At 40.4% G+C, this 17,537-nt stretch overlaps 1 protein-coding gene across 1 annotated transcript in view; it reads right to left on the reverse strand.

Moving 5' to 3' along the window:
- Positions 1-3,593: 3,593 nt before the first annotated feature.
- Positions 3,594-17,537, reverse strand: part of snx7 (sorting nexin 7) — a 46,961-nt gene continuing 33,017 nt past the window's right edge. The window contains exon 9 of the mRNA XM_070986373.1: positions 3,594-3,812. Within this exon, the coding sequence (XP_070842474.1) occupies positions 3,732-3,812 (81 nt within the window). The 3' untranslated portion in view covers positions 3,594-3,731. The remainder of the gene's footprint in view (positions 3,813-17,537) is intronic.

Genomic DNA, 17,537 nt, shown 5'->3' on the forward strand with positions numbered 1-17,537 from the left:
ACAGCTGAAATGATTAAAAGAGCAATTTTAGAGATGGAAAAGTGAAGAAACAAAGGTTAAACAAAGGAAAACAAAGTTAAACAGACTATAAGGTCCTTTCGCTATTTTCAGACCTGGTGTGCTGAGAGAAATCTGGTTATTGATTGTCAAAGAATAACCAAAATCAAGCTAAACCAGGTTATCCATCACATTAACGCCACTGTGAAAAATTGGAAAGGTGAACCCTATGTTTTGCTTACTGGTACCAAACCACGGCAAAGGAAGATGCTGGAGCAACATCCTTCCTTCTGCTTCTGGCACTGTGCAGTTAAGCCTACCTGTCCAGAGTCACACACTCGCGTAGCAGCACAGAGGAGCGCTCACATGAATGAGCACTGCTTCAGCAATTGCACGGTTTACAGTAATATCCAAATGAATGTTTCCAATCATCCTAGTCTTTGTAGCACGCCTTCTACTGTGTCTGTGTGTTGCTTGGCAACCAACCGATGTTGCTGAAGAGCTACATTGCTTGGCAGAAGAATGACTGTCACTAAATTATTTCATTTTTTTGTTGCTATGGGTTTATTTTATGAAACCTTGTGAGGTATATGTGGTAACTGCAATAAGCCATGTGGAACTGAGGTTTACAGTGATTTTAGAAGAGCAAACACTTTTAGGCACTGTGCTCCACTCTAGTCTCAATGTCATGTGTTCAACTTGTTCTGCTGCCATCAAGCGGCCAAAAAAATCAATTAATGAATTACTGCAGCTCTAACAATATGTTCAACAGAATTCAGCATGTTGTAGAAATATTCAGCATGTTGTAGAAATATTGTGCATCCAAAGAAATAAGAAATAAATCTCTGAAATAGATTGACTTTGGGTAACTATTTCAGAGAGGGAATCAACCTAACACACATCTGAACAAAGCCACAAATCTTTGATGTTTTATTTCTCAGTTCAGCTAAGCTCAGCAATCTTTTTTCATTCCAGGAGTTTTTGGAAAACTTTTCTAGCCTGGATTCAGCTGAAGAGAAAGCCTGAAAGTAGATTATGACCAGTGAGATAGCTATAAACATATGGAAACAAACCCAGAGAAATCTCCACTGAAGCCTGACAGCGGAAATGGGTCGAGCACAAATGTTTCATTGAATTGCTCTTCACTGTGGGGTTCTACACCTGAAAGCTGTCTGGCATAAACCCTAACTTTGTGTCTGAAGCACAACTTCAGCAGCAATATTTCTTTCAGCAGCATTTTAAAGGACAAGTAAGGCTGTTCAGTTCATCCCCATGCACTTCAAAAACATCTTCATTTCAATCAATATGTGTGGCGTGAAGGCGGAATAATGACTAGTAAAGTGTTGAACATAGCTGCAGCATTCAGAATTAACCCTGCCAAACAGCAGAGCTTTGTAACACACTTTGACACTGGGGAAGGCAGAATATGCTTGTTCTGGATAAACAGCCTGCAAAAAGCTGAAAAGTGTGAATCACTATTCTGAATACCTGAAGGAGACAATCAACTCTGCTTTTCACATCACGTCTCCTGCCTTTTCTGTCTTTACAGTCTCCGAACAGAAGCCTGAACAGTTAATAGTGTTAGAACTGTCTTTATTGTGTCAACATCTCAAAATCAATTTTATTGCGACTTTTTTTTGTTTTTACATTCAATAATGATAAAAGCAGAAGAATTATATCAAAGCAAAGATTATATCAGTATAAAAGAGATTACTTAGGCATTCTGCTACAAAGACATTGCAGATCCTGTAGTCTTCATCAGACATGTAAACATGAAATCTCTATCAGTACAAACAACCAAACATTCCTAAGAGAAGTTCTTAAAGCTTTTAAGGCTTCTCTGCTCCAATTTCAACAGGAAATCAATAGTTCTCTGCGTTATTCATACCATTCTGATCTTACATGTTCTAACCACAAGCTTGCTTTAGATCTGATGTTTAATGCATTTCTTAATCGATTTTGTAATGAAATGTTATACTGTTATTTTTTGGTGTGCACTCTGCAAAAATCTGCCCTGACCAATTCCTCTTCAGTAAATTAACAACAAAATTACAGACACAAGACCTGAACTTGCTTCGAGTCAAAGGTGGCCATACTAATTGAGTTTGATCATTTAATTGCAGGAGTCAGACTATGCCATATTTCAGATGGTCACTGTCTCAGGTGACTAACTCTTATTGTGATTTGGCAGAAAGACATGGCAGACTTCATGTTGGACCCTGACCAATCAGGGCCTGTCCGGTGTGATATACATTTGTGATGAGACCAACGTCACTGATCCAAAATGCCACGCCTTAAGGTCTGAATTTTATCATCTGCCTTTGTCTGCGTGACTGTACGGGCTTACAGTCAATCAACAGGTAACAACAGGTAAATCCCAACAAACGTGAATGCAACTGTGTATGCAGGTGCAGGTATGCAAGTCTTAAAGCTGTCTGGCACTCCTGAGGATACTGTCTGGAAAAAAGTACACAGAAAACATTTTCAGAAAAAAAAAAAAATCTCACCTAAGAGTCCATTTACTAGCTTTTCCAGACACGTCAACCATATCCCAATATGGAAAAAAACCTGGCAAGTGGACATTGGGTAAAGATTGTTGATCAAAGTCCTGCTGCCAAGATCAGGAATGGCCTTTCACACATAATATGCTCAATAAGCCTCTTGGAACCACGTCCAAACAGAGCAGTTTGGTTAAGATTAGGGAAAAAACGGTGGTTGTGGCTCAAATGCTGTAATATGGTTAAGGGTTGGATATTATGTCAGTCATATGGTTAAATGACATTTGTATTACAGATGCAGTACATTGGTATCAGTATGGTATAAGTACCCTTTGGAAGTCTAAAAACATCCATTTGGAAGAAATTAAACAGGTCATTTGTTTTAACTAATTGGAACCCTCCTCACGCAGACTAACCTAAACAACACTGTAGAATTGCCATTCCTCTGCTGCCTGACTGAGAGCTAAACTAACAAATAACTTCAGATATGTTGTTGGTAATGTTCCTGTAAGTCAGTAGCATTTTTAAAAGGTAGCAAATGGCCTCAGTGTTATCTCTGATTCCTCCATCTAAGGTTTCAAATCCATATGCTTTACCATTTACTGTTTACCACTTTACTTTGGACCTTTTATACTGAAGTATTTTAAAATTTGCAATACAGCTTATAACTCTTTTTCTGTCAGTTCACTGCAACTTCCTGATATTAGAGATGGAAATCTGAAATAATGGCACCTGAATGCATTGTTATTTTTTACTTTCAGTGAGATGAGGGGTGAGAACTTCCACACCTGAGCATTCAGTACCCTTCCAAGGTGGCATCCTGTGTTATTGGACACAGCTGCTCACCACCCACAAAGGAAAGTATCACTATGTCATCTACGCAGAGTACACTTACTGTACTGCATGAAAAACAATGCCCCACAAAACAGAGCCAGAAGAGCCAGGAGTCTTCTTTAAACTTTTGGCAATGCACACAGTGGTGTGTAAACATGTGGCATGTGACATTGGAATCACAGTGTTGTACAATCATGACTGGAATGGTGAGACTGGGATTAACCTCTTTGGCCAGACAGAAAGAAAAAGACATAGAGAGTGTGCTTGTACATGATGCATGTTTGCATAAATGGACATCGGTTCAAAGTCTATAGTTTAGATGTGTTGGACAGACAACAGAGGGTTTGCTTTATGTCGTTTTGAAAGAGGATGCCATTTCCATCTTTTGATCCTTTCCATAAATTAAGAGGCACCTTCCCCATCTCTCTGCTCGCTGGGCTCCACTCTCTGAGACAGGAGGAATGACTCCCAAACAGCCAGGCACTGAAAGAGAAGACACATCATCATCATCGTCATCATCATCATCATCATCATCATCATCATCATCATCATCATCATCATCATCATCATCATCATCTTGACATAAGTTTTGGTGGTTTCCTTTAATGTTCAAGTCCTCAATATGCTTAAAGAAAGTGCTTATTGCTTGTCTCACAGTGCCTGATCTAATAACAGCGAGAAATTCTAACAACCACTCCCACCACACAGTGATTGGCCAAGACTTTTGCTCTAAACATGTTGGATGACATGTTGCAGAACCTTTGTGGTTTGAAGGATTCTCAGGCTTATACACTCATCAAAGTGAAAAAGCCTCTGAAAGCCCACCAGTAACCATGACAGCTGGAAACAGCAACAGTGCCTGAAGCTGCACTTCTTCTAATGGCCTCTGGATACTAAAGAGGCTGAAAGTGCCACTTCTCCCCACTCCCATCTTACTAAGTCAGAAATACATCATCCCAATAACTACACCGGCTTTCGCGTCTTCAGACACAGATGTTACATCTTGTATTGCATGTAATACATGCAGAAATGAAAATGGAGACATTGGGGTCAGTCACTTACCCTCAACAGCTAGCTTAGCCCCACACAGTGAAGCTCTGGGGATCAGATCAAAGTCTGAACAAAACCAAATGATTCCAGACTCACCAATGGTTAGCTAGCAGCTAAGGACACAACATGTCAATAAGACAACTTGTGTGTTAACAGACAGTGAATTCCTCCTCTTTTAGTAGAACCAAGCCACATCCTCCCATTTCCAGTCAAAACTGACATCAACTTTCCAACAAATTCCTGGGAAGAAAAGGGTGTTACTGTAAAATGTGTAATATGTTACACATTACATGTTACTGACTCGCACATCCTTTTTTTGAGTAAGGCATTACTAGCCAACACTAGCCTTTAGCAGTGTTCAAATAAAGGGGGAGCCAGTGGGAGATATCTTCTGTTATAAGAGACCTCATATCCTTTGAAATCAACAAAAGTTCAAGTTTACAAAATGATCAACCACTGTCTTATAGCATTTACAGTGCTGCAATGAAAAACATCTGTAGTTGACAGCTGTGTGCAGCTCTGCACTGGTCAGTGCAGCAGACTTTATCTTTTGTCAATCACACATACCACATGATTGGTCCAGACATGTGCAAAGTGCTTTCTATACACTATGATCTTGGGTTTTTGTGTAGTATTGTTTTGTACACCAATGAGTAAATTGAGTGTGGATTTCATGCCAGTGATCAGTGATCAGCGACCAGGATCTGTGCAGTGTTGGCTATTGAGCTGCAAAAACGTCATTATTTTGTATTATTTATTTTACTTATTATTCTCTTTGTAATATTTAGAGTAAAGCGCAAAACAGAGGCAGATCAGCCTCTACGAATCTAAACCTATTCATAGACTGAAACTCCAGTACTATTAAATGGCCAGCCAATTAGTGCACACCACTTCACACACCACAATCAGGAGAGGAAAAAAAATGGTACAAAGTCTTTTTCATTTCAAAAGACCTTCTCGTATACCATTTTGTGGATAATGGTGGGTTCCTGGTACTCATGCTGGAGCGGAGAGGGTCATCTCAGAACAATGGTAACAGCAAAGCAGAGAACACACAGAACACACAGCACAACTTCTGAGTCTACAACAGAACAGCCAATAGTGGTGGTTAGTAAATGTAAATTTCAGTGTTCTCATACAAGCTGGAGACTGAATTGACAAGAGGTGAACTGGAGTAAGCCTGAAAAGAGTGCCCCATTTTCTATGTATTAAATCAGTTTTGAATGGGGAATAAAATCTTAATCAAAGCACAAAACCGAGAAAGAAATCTTATTGTGAGACTCCAGAGACTCCCACCCATACCAACACTTTGCTGCCATCGCCATCACAGTCAGCTGTGGTGTTACTCCCTCAGAGCCACAGAAGCTTTCTCCCCTTTTGGCAAATTTGGATTTTCTTCTCACTCTAGTAACTGCTAAGGTGGTAGCGAGCCATGAAACCAACAACTCCTTATGTGGGTTACATCACACGCACTGCATGCATAGTTCTTCTTAGCATCTATGCAGAAACAGGAATTAGACGAACAAGAGTCTCCACTGAAATCCAGGATACTGCCACTACTTTAAATACTACTTTAAATACATTGCATCACATTCATCACCTGACAGGTGGCTGATGCTTATTTACTCATGTTGTTCATATTCAGTTACTGTATTTTTTGCATTTACTTTACATTACATTTTAGGTTGGAGTTGGAAAAACAAGTGACGATCACCATGGTTATTATTTACATAATAATTGTCTTCACTGCTGGACCACTTTTAGCATCATGGTTCTCGTCAGCACTATCAGATATGAAGCTATGTTCTGTCAGAGCTTTCCCAATCGTCTATCCCAGCACTTTGCTCTGCTTTCTCTTTGGATATGTCTCTCCTCTCGGTCTTTCTCTAACTCCCTTGCGTCATCAGTGAAAGCACATTATTGCACCGACAGAGGCATGAGATTCCCATTGTGTGTGTGTGTGCTTGCAGAGGACTCGACAAAGCGAATCACACTTTTATGGCATGAAGCAATTAATCTAGATAGCAGGAGAGGCAGGAAGCCATGCAACCAGAAAGTGAAAATGACAAGCACACAACAACAGGCACAGACAATCAAAAGCTAATCTGTGAACTGAAGTTCCACTCCGTCAGCACTCATCAATAAAGCACAATCACTTTTTCCAAGGTAATAGCAGTTTGTTTAGAGGCGGCAGTAAGTCAGAGCCCCAGCCTGTCAACTCTCCATTTAACAGCCAATTTCTCTCAATAGCACCCACAGTACCTCCTCAAGACTGGCACGTCATCAGTCAAGTCAAACCATAATGGGAGGGCCCAAAAAATGAAGTGAAAAGGAAAGGAGTTGAGACGACAGAAGGAAGCTAATGCTAAGTTACTAAAATATGAAGACAAACATGTTATCTATTCATATTCATCCTGTCTGTCTCTGTCTGTGGCTCAGTGGACACAGAGTGGCCGTTCACTTATCAGAGGGTTGGTGGTTCGATCCTTGGCCTTGGCAGTCTACATGTCGAAGTATCCTCGGGCAAGATGCTGAATCCCAAATTGCTCCTGATGCTGTGCGATGGGTGTGTGAGTGGATAACGCTCGTGATGAGCAGGTGGCTTAGCCGGCCCACAAATGTGCGTGTGAGTGGGCTAATGCAGACTTGTGTTAGAAAAAATACGCTGAGTGGTCGTCAGACTGGAAAAGCGCTATATGAATATAACATGACTACTTTGAACAACACAATTACTCTTCTATGAGGGTGTTGCTGCACAGCAGAACAGTGCCCCACCACTCCAGAGTCCAAATCTTCATGCAGATATTTTGCAGTCAAACAGGGGTTTGATTTGCCTTTCTAGCAATTCCTTGAGCAGTTCTCTCTGAAAGCTTTCTTGTTCTTTCAGATCTCAGCTCGACCTCCAGTGTTCCTGTTTACTGCCATTTCTTAATAATATTATGACCTGAGGAAACAGCAACATGAAAATGCTTTTGCTGTCTTCTTATGACCTTCTCCTGCTTTGTGGGTATTTAGTATATTTTGAAAGGGCAGCTGCTTAGAGGACCCCATGGCTGCTGAATGTTGGGACCAGGTTTGAGTAGTCAGAGTATTTATATAGCTTTGAAATTTGCATCACTTGGCCTTTCCTAATGATGAACTGTGATCAAGCCATGTTCCCCACCAAGTTGATTAAAGTCTGAGACCTTGATAAAAGTTATGCAAGAGCCAAAATCTCTTGGGGTGCCAAACTACTGATTGGTCCTCCTTTCCGTTTTCACTCCACAAACGTACAAAATAAAAATAAAGCACTAGTCTTGCTTAAAATGTTGAAGGGAATGTTTCATCTTAACTTTATACTTTATGGAGATCAGTCAGTTTTCTACTCACTTAGCTATTTCCAATAACATCCATTTTGACCAGGGGTGCCAAAACGTTTTCATGCAACTGTACGCAGGCTTTGATGTTTGACAAATTAATGACTACAAACATGATGGCATTTGCTCACATAACATTATCCAAAAACGACACAGGATGTATGATTTATATTACATTATGTACATCTGAAAGTGATTCTCTTCCTCTTTGGAAAATAGCAAAAAGAAATAATTGACTCAAAAATCTTCACAAAACTTAAAAAGTTGAGTGGCTGTTCAGGCCTTAATCTGTCCTGTTCTGCCTCAGCCTGGTTGGAATAAGAAGCACAGAGGTAAATCACAGCAGACTGTGATGGGAAACAAAAAATATATGATGATCTTTTCGAGAATTTGTCCATTTATTCCATGATTTTTTTTTGGCTCCATCACCAGCTGAGTTTGTGCTCAAGTTTGTGCTGAATCACATTAATTCAGTTTACTGCTCAGACACAACATGAGCAGAGGTTACCCTCTTTATCTGCGCAGGAGTTGACATAATGGTCTGACACGACCAAAGCTTCTGATGCTTCACAGGCATCTAGATTTTATTTTAATCCTGTGGATGATATTTTAAATGCTTGAACCTGTTCATCTAAAAGAAATGTAATGTGATCAGTCAGTACCAAATGTTGTCTGTGGAGCATGACTTTGAAAGAATTGGTGCTTCTGGTTCCAGAGAAAGATACTGTATAACACCAAGAGTTTTTAACAGCAGATTCAGATGTTCCAGTTGAGCAGTAAATCTGTCTAAGGAGTCTGGATTTAACAGGCTGTGGAATCAGCACAGCCATGTGTAAGGGTGACTACAGAGAAAGCCAAGAAAGAAGGAAATTTTAGTACATTAATCTGACAACAGAAGGTCGTGGTAGAAACAAGATGGATTCATTTCCAGTTTCCACACAGAGGAAGCATTCATGGTTTGCTCTGTAGCTGGCTGAGCAGTCTGGATTTCTTTCAGCTCACTGGATAACAAAGTGCTCTTTAAAGACACAGTGACATAAAAAATACATTTTCCACACTCTCATGCTGTTTCCTGGCAGTAATTTGTCTATCACTTGGCTTATGTCAAATATAACCGAGCATTTTTGAGTATCTTAATATTAAAAACCTTCTCTTTTCATAAAATATTTAAATATTTTTGATGAGTCATTCAGAACTCAGGGGTATATACATGAATTAATCCCATTAAATATGATCTGGAACAACCATCGACCCCTCCAATCATATAAAACCACATTCAGCAAAGTCAGACAGGCTTGTTGCCTTTTCGGACCTGTTTTAAGCAAGGAAGTCACGTTATCCAAGATGGTTGAATAAAGGCAGCTGGACTTGGTTGTAGAAACTTGACGTTTCACCTCTCATCCAAGGGGCTTCTTCAGTTGTAACTGACTGATGGGGGTTCCTGGATGAGAGGCTTCTACAGTGAAGTTCTGCAGCCTGTGATTCAGCCCTCCCTGGATAACTATGCTCTGGATGAATCTTAAAGCCTATTCCCAGTTGCTGTATGCACACAGTTTTCCTGTGCACTGATAGATTATTAGCAACGTCACAGGTGGACCAAATAAGATGTCCTAGGTCACGGGTCCTGGATCTGTTTTCAGTTGGTTGTGGGTCTTTGCCTGGGCAAAAAAAAAAGAAAAGAAAAGAAAATGTTTTCCTGTGCTTTGAAGGGGTTTTTTTATGCAGTGGAGTGCTGTCTATTTGTGTCGTGGATTGGGTCATGGCTTGTCATTAAGGGGTGATGGTGGGTCCTGAAGCTAGACCAGTTGAGAATCACTGTCCTAGGTAATCAGGACAAACTGTTTTGTGTGTTTCCAACTGGTGATATAACTGGTAACAACACCATGAGGATTTGGATGGAGAATGCTGATTTCTCTGGCATAAACAGGGAAATCCTGGATTCAAAAAATGCCTTCGTGAATGTTTTGTACAAAAAGGAAATGTATTCTACATATTTGTTTAACCTCAACAATACACACAATATGTTTTGGTCAGAAACATTGAGTGTAAACAAACTCCATGGGATACCTTTAAGATCACATGTTCCATAAACCCTTCCCATCTCCCTGGTATTGTTTTGCATGTGTTACTTCTAAGGACATATGGTATTACAGGCAATAGCCTACCACATTAGAGTTAAGATAAAAAAAATCGTTGCATGTTCAATTTTAACCTTATCTGGAACAAAAAATAACAAATGAAATTGTCAGGATTGTCTGAATGACCAGTACACTCTGATCTAAAATACAGTCATAACATTCACAGAGGCATGCTGGACAATGGAACAACACAAGAACAGTGGAAGTTACATGGTAACTTAATAAACAACAACTCTTCATAGCAGGCTACAAAAAACTTTTCAAGTTTAGGTTTTCAAGTTTAATTTAACATTTATTGGATGCCATGATTGTGTCATTGTTGGGTCAGTAGATTTTCCATTTCACATGCCCACAATTCAGAGAGATACTCTGATACTCAGAATACACATTCTTCACAGATGTTGGCATCTTCAGTCCCAAAATAGCCATTCCATTCAACAGTGAGTCCAATCCGACAGTTGAAATAATTTAAAGTATTTGTTGACCTGAAATATAAGCAACATTCTTCTATTTATATCAGCCTCTGTGCCTGTTGCTATGAGGTAACCATGGCATTGCTGACAAAGGCTCTGTCTTCGCCATCCATAGTGAAGGCAAAACACAAACATGCATCTGAATGTTATTCCACTGATCCCATCAGTTCTGTTTAGAACTTTGACTTAATCCGTATTGTCTAGCAACTCAAGAAAGAACCTGACAAGCCATAAGCACACATGGATAAATGGGCATTGATTAAAGGGACGTTTGAAAGGGGGTAGTATGAGGTTCTTATTCATAGTCATTGTATTAGTCAGTACGCCCCCAGTTTGCAGAAGCAGACAGGAGTACCGGCACAGAAGCTAAGCAATGTACTGCTGTGGAAGGGGGCAGCAGCAAAAAATATTTAGCCATAAAAAAGACGGCCCACCTAAAATAATCAATATCTGGTCAAGTGTTGGCTACATTTTGAATATATTCATGTTGCTGTCAGACAGCCCTTTCCTCTGGCACTATATTATATATATAAACACCACTATGTGCATGCAGCTAAATAAGACAAATAGACACTCGCTGAAAAATACTTTTCTAACACAGCACTGAATACTTACAAAGAACTGAAAGAACTGACAAAACTAACCAGTGAAGAAATGCAGGTTCCACATAAGATTCCCTCCTCTCTCTTTCGGCCCATTCAGACTCCAACTGCAGAAGTTTTTCTTCTGTATACTCTAGTTCATAAACGTATGTTTTTGTCTCCACAAGTAAATGGCATTTCTTTGCTGCTCTTATAATCACTAATTTTTCTGTTCTTGTATTTATTGTCTTCGTCACAAACTGCTGAAAGTCTGGCTCTGCAGTGTAATACAGTGCGAGACACAGTTGCACACATGTATAGGAATACAGAAGTTCTATGGTCGCGAAAATGTAGTTCCAAAGGACAGTGCCGTCCGACAGTAAAATAAAGTGGTGAAAAAATATAGCAAGTATCACACACACATTCAAATAACCCTAACTATCTCTCAAAATGAAAGCAGTGAATCATTAAAACCAGCTTTCTGATTTCAGTAAATGCTAAATTTGTCAGGCACTGCTGTTTATTAAGTACAATAAGGCAATATGCAGACTATGGAACAGTCAATATGTGGAAAATGAACAACTGCATGTAGACATGCTACAAGAATTGCAAATATCAGCAGATACTCATTCTGCTATGCCCATATACAGCAATTTGATCACAGCATGGTGTAGACTTAATATAGTGTGGCACGAATTCCCAACGGGCAGTATACAGAATGTTGACACATCACTACAGCAGAGGGTCAATGTTGAAATTACAGATAAAAATTATTAGTGAGCAGGAGGTTTTCCAAATCCATACCTGAAAAGAAGGTTAACACCTCTCTAGCATGTGGTGTACCACTAAATTAGTCTCTGTCGTGTTTAGCAGTATTAGTGCAGTGCCTCCTGACCCACTGGGTTAGATGTGTGCCACCAGTTTTTATCCTTTTTTTGCTTTATTAACAATACAGTAATATAGCCTGTGGAGATGGCACCACAGGAGTGGTAGCTACTAACAGCAGCTCCAACCGTTTTTTTTTTTTTTTTGTTTCTTCCATCACTTGGTCTTGGTCGATCATGTGCACGTTTGGATTTAAAGCTGGTGAGACTAGTGTTTTTTACTCTTTTCTAGATGCAGAGCTGGAGCTAAACTCTGTGACAAGAAAAGACGGTATAGCATCCCTCTCTTATTATGGGGCATGTGAGTGAGTTTGTCATAATATGGGACATAACTGTGAAAATCATTTTATTTCTTCTTTTTTTTTTATTTGAATTTCTGAAGGAACAACGCCAGAGAGATTTGGAGAGGCCTGAAAACCATCCCTGGCCACAGCAGTGACAGTGAGAGGTGCCCAGAATTTGGAGACTGGGAATGGGCAAATTAAATGAAGAGATTGTAGAATTGAAGAGATCTAATTCGATGTGAAAAATAATAAAATTATTTTATGACACTGGTGGTATCTACAGTTTTCTATCCAGTGGTCTGCTGAGGCTGTAGAAGCTCTGAGAGGGACAGAGAAGGAATTGACAAAATCATCAGGAGCGCTTGGCTCTGTCCTGGACTGCCCTCTGGACACTGTCAGGGAGGGGGGTTAGAGGAGGATGTTAGCCAAGCTGACGTCAATCATGGACAACCCCTCTCACCCCTTGCATGAGACGGTGGGGGCCTTAAGCAGCTTGTTCAGCAACAGACTGCTGTATCCACTCTGTAAGTAGAAACGCTACCGAAGGTTTTTCATTCCAACTGCTGTCATGAAACTCCAACATCATCTGACACTTTAATTGTCAATCATTATTCAACATGGCACCGTTTTTACAAACCCACTGCTGTTTGCACTACTGCATTATTTAAAGTTTATTTATTTAAACTTTCTAATATTCACTAAATCTGTGAAAATATCCTGTGCAATATTATTTTTTCTACTGTGCTCATATATATTGTTTTCTACTGTGTTTATATTTTTTCTATTGTGCAATAGTAGATAATGCTATATTGAATAATCCACAGCCTACCACAATTCAAAATTCTACATTGAGAAACTGAGCACAAAAGCAACTCTATTTTTATATTTTAAAAAAATGTATTTAATGCACATATATACTTAGAGTTGGTTTTCATTTTGCATTCCTTTTTATTTTGCATTTGTTTTTTTCTATGTCTCTTTCTTTATTCTTTATTCTTGCTACTACTGCTGTCTGTAACACCATAATTTGCTGATGTAGGATTAATAAAGTTGTTACAAAATGCCACCAGTTTTAGAGGGTTCAATATTTTCAACAGTTAGAGGTGTTGTCAAAACATGAGCCTTACCTTTATTCACTCATCAAAATATCACTGTCTAATTTCCAAGTCACTGCTGTGTTATGGTATTAATACCAGATGTCTAGGTTGGATTCTCATCATCCACTCCTTGTGGAGGATGTGCTGCACCTCCCTCTCTATGTCCTCACCTGCTCTGCTCCATTCTTCCCACTCCATGGACACACCATCAAACTACTTGGCACCCAGGCTGGCGCGAGTCAACAGCAGCGCACTGGTCGAACTACAGGAGATAACTCTGAAATTGTGAGAGGACCACTAAGCTTGTTAAATGCAAGAGGCATCACTTTATTTATTAGTGATACAGTGCTGAGCACTGCTCAGCACTGAACACTCTTGTTATTCTGCGTGTTTCTTCTTCTTCTTCAACTTCTTCTTATTATTCATCTTCTGTACAAATTTTGGTTCACTACTCGTCAAAAACGATAGCGAGCACCCAGGCACATGATACACCAAAACGTGTGGCTCAACTTGACTTTTGATGTCAGGTTGTTGTGCTAATATGCTAATGATTAGCATGCTAATGCTAACATGCTAACCTACAATAAAGTGATTCTTAAATGTACTTGAATGGTGTTTGAGATCTTTTCAATGTGTTATTTGACATGCTAATGTTAGCTTAGCATTAGCCGATGTTAACATTGTGGCTAATGCTGACATGAGGTCCTATGAACAGGTCTGACTTTTGATATCAGGTTGTTGTGATAATATGCTTATGTTTAGCATGCTAATGCTAACATGCTAACCTATGGTAAAATGATTCTTAAATGCATTCTCATGGTATTAAAGATCTTTTTAATGTGTCATTTGACATGCTAATGTTAGCTTAGCATTAATTGTTTGAAATCTCTGATGAAATCTCATCATAATGTACACACTCCGGCAGTAGCCCTCATGGCCCTTTCAAATTTTCCCCAGGGGAAATTGTCTAGCCTCTAAGTGCGGCTACGTCTGTCTCTGTTCCTCATTGACTCCAATACAAAGATTTTCTGAGAGAAGCAGAACGGACCCCTGTTTTAAACTCGCAAGTGTCTGCAAAATATTCTGTGTAGAAACACCAAAAGCACACCGAAGCGTTCAGGAAGTCCTTTCAGCGATGACGGTCTGTGTTTTTTTCTGATAGGAGCTACCGTTCTCTCAGGATAAGCCCAAATGTGAGAGCAGTGCAGAGGCAGAAAATGGCTCTTTTTCTCCACTTTTTTGTCTGCCCCTGTCTGTCTAGCTGGGGGGCCCCTATCGTCAATGGCAACCAGCTCAAGTTGCTGTGACAACCTCTGAGCCTCACAAGCACAAACACACACAGCTGAGATGTGTGTGTTGCTGTGTGTGTTTTTAATACACTGCAGTGCTATAGAGGTCAGTGTTCTGTCTTTAGTACTGGACACTGACCTCTATAGCACTAGCCACACACCCCGGTGTTTGCGCACTGTGTGACTCTCAAAATGTCCTGCCAGGGGGAAATTTTCTAGTTTATTTTTGTTGGTCAAGTGTTCATTTGAGTCTCAAACTGCATATATTTGTTTGCTTCCTGGGATCTCAAAGACGAGTGTTTTTGTTGAGATTCCGCTGCCAGCGCGGCGCAGGCTGTGCACTCTGCACAGTGGTATTTTCGAGTGGCGCAGGCAGGTGCACGGTGCACTTGGTATTTTGGTAAACCGAGGTGTACAGAGGTGCCCCAGGATGGGAGTTGCGATGCAGTAGGTGGAGGTGTCGGCATAATCAGCCAACAGATTTGGATTTTCGTTCCATTTCGGTCCATGCCGGCGGCGCAAAAGTGCGCTGAAAGTTCGCCACCTCAGACCTGGACAACTCTGTGCACCACTGGCGCACGTGGCGGGCAAGTGGATTTTCGCAAACCGGCAGAGTGGTGCGCTCATGTCACCAATACCTCACAGGCAGGTTTCGACTGCGATCAATAATTAGCAACAGCCACGATTCAATGCAACTATCTGAGTCAGCACATACAGTCAGACCTAAATTTATATATTTTGATCAGTATCTCATCTGAACACATCACAAGCGTGTTTGGCAAGCGTAATGATCACTCACCCTGACCGAATGTACACAGGTGAAACAGGGATGCAAACTAATTGGTTAACGTCGCTGCGCCAACCAGAAACAGCTGTGGCATCCTACAGAGCATATATACTGCATCTATCTCAGAGCACTCGAGAGACAGAGAGAGACAGACACATGGAAAAAACGTAAGTGATGATGTTGTCCGCTATTACCCACATCATTTCATTCCAAATACAAATGTAATCATTGTAATGCTTAACGTTATCTACAGAGGAGGAGGAGGAGGCTGAGGATTTACCATCTAAGGACCTCATATTTAGACATGAGTGACGTCAGTCTCCTCCTGGAAGAAGTTTGGGTGTCAGACACTTTCCTGCGTGGGCTCAGCCATCCTGGAAACTTGTCATTTTTAAAGGTGAGGTGAGGAGCTGGTGTGATTGGTGAAGATTTGACTCGGCTGTGTCAAACCCACTCCACGCCTTCTCCCCTCCCTCCTTCCGAGTTGCGCTGCTGGGTGGGACTGAGATGAGAAGGAGGTGGAGATGCACTGGCAGCGCAGTGCACGAAAATACCAAAGTCTGCGCCGCCACGCCCCATCAGCAAAGCGGACCTGACTTTGTGCTGTGCCTGCGCCGCACTGGCGGTGGAATCGAAAATAGAGCCCAAGGACTTATTCATTGGTAGCTGAACTGTGGGATCTGTATTAGGCACTAACTGCCTCCTTGGTGGAAGTCTGAGAGCCTTTTCTCGTTCAGTATCTAGTTATCATTATGGATTTTCCATGTTTTTTAGGATTCTGTTCACACTGATATAGGCTCATAAAAGTAAGCCCTGACAGTGTCTGCATAGAAAAAGTCTGAATTTGAGTCATGAATTGGTTATCATATGTAATGAAGTCTAATGTTTTCTATTTTGAAATAAATTTCATACTCTTTAATTAATAAATTGTTAGTGACTTAGTATTGTAGCTGGAGATCATTCACAATGATCCTATTCCCAGATGAATGTGGTTTTAAAGTAGCTCATTCTCCTGTGATTAACATTGTCATAGTGACATTAACTGCTGAGAGAGTTCACACTTTAACATTACACTGGAGAATTTGCTTTCAGCTCCTAAATTACAGACACAGAATGTTTTTTGAATACACAACTTCTACAACTAATGGAAATGTGGTTGTAAGGATGTCAGTGATAAATCCATATGGACTGACGGTCTGAGCCTTATCTGCCTCAATTTCGCCCTGGTCCAATCACATTGATGACATGACATTGATGTTATTTTGTTATGGCCAATCATTCCAGACCTCTAATCCTGAACAAAAATCAGATCTTTGAGTAATAAGTTCAAGACCCCCTGGTCTGAAAATGCACATTACAATGTCTCAAATTGTCACATTTGACAAACTGGAAGTGAGTGTTTGACGAATGTATCAGCACTAGATGACATTTGTCATTAATCAGTTTTCAGTCTTAAAAAAACATATGCCCCTGTTTGAGTTCACTTCAAACGCTCTGTCTTGCCATCCTACTTCTTCCTGTCGTATTCTCCCCAACACACATTCTGCCTTCTTTGTGCTCTTTGCCTCCTTCTCTCCTCCCATTTCTTTCTTCTTTGATTCCCCCGTCCACCACCATTCATCCTCACCCCCCATTTCCCATTTCCCCCAGTTTTCCCCAACAACCTTCCAAGGTGGTATAAAACCCTCCCAGGTGCAGGTGTCTTATTAGAGTCTTACAGGCCATCTCTCCATGCTCCAGCCCAATAAATCATTCACAGGCCCCATGGCTACAAAGCCCACCTCTACACCTAAATAACAATATCAGCACATAGCAAAATGTGATGTCATACTTTGGCATCATTTTCAATAGAGAGTTATTTTTGAGGTATGGGCGAGAAAATATTAACCATGTTCTTTGGTAAATAGTCATCACCTTCCTCAGCTCACTACTTATTAATAAGGTTGTAGTAAGGCAGTCTATGACTGTACACCTTAGACCAGGGGTTTTTAAAGTCTGACACTGACAAAATAAAGACACTTGCTCTATTCTCATTATTTGCCCAAATTTAACAGTTCCCATAATATATTCAGAAGTGATATGCATTAAAAAATCCATATTTTGATGGCAGGCCAGACTGTGGAAATGTATATCCATTAGGTTATCAATAATCTTTTTAACTGTCTTTAATTACAGCCCACACAACTCAAATCAGAACACAGTCATAAAACTCAGAAACAGCAGCCTTTCACATGCAAAGCTTCTGAATACGCTGGGAAACACTGGGTAT

Source organism: Chaetodon trifascialis, chromosome 18 (genome assembly GCF_039877785.1).
Source record: "Chaetodon trifascialis isolate fChaTrf1 chromosome 18, fChaTrf1.hap1, whole genome shotgun sequence".
Lineage (NCBI taxonomy): Eukaryota > Metazoa > Chordata > Actinopteri > Chaetodontiformes > Chaetodontidae > Chaetodon > Chaetodon trifascialis.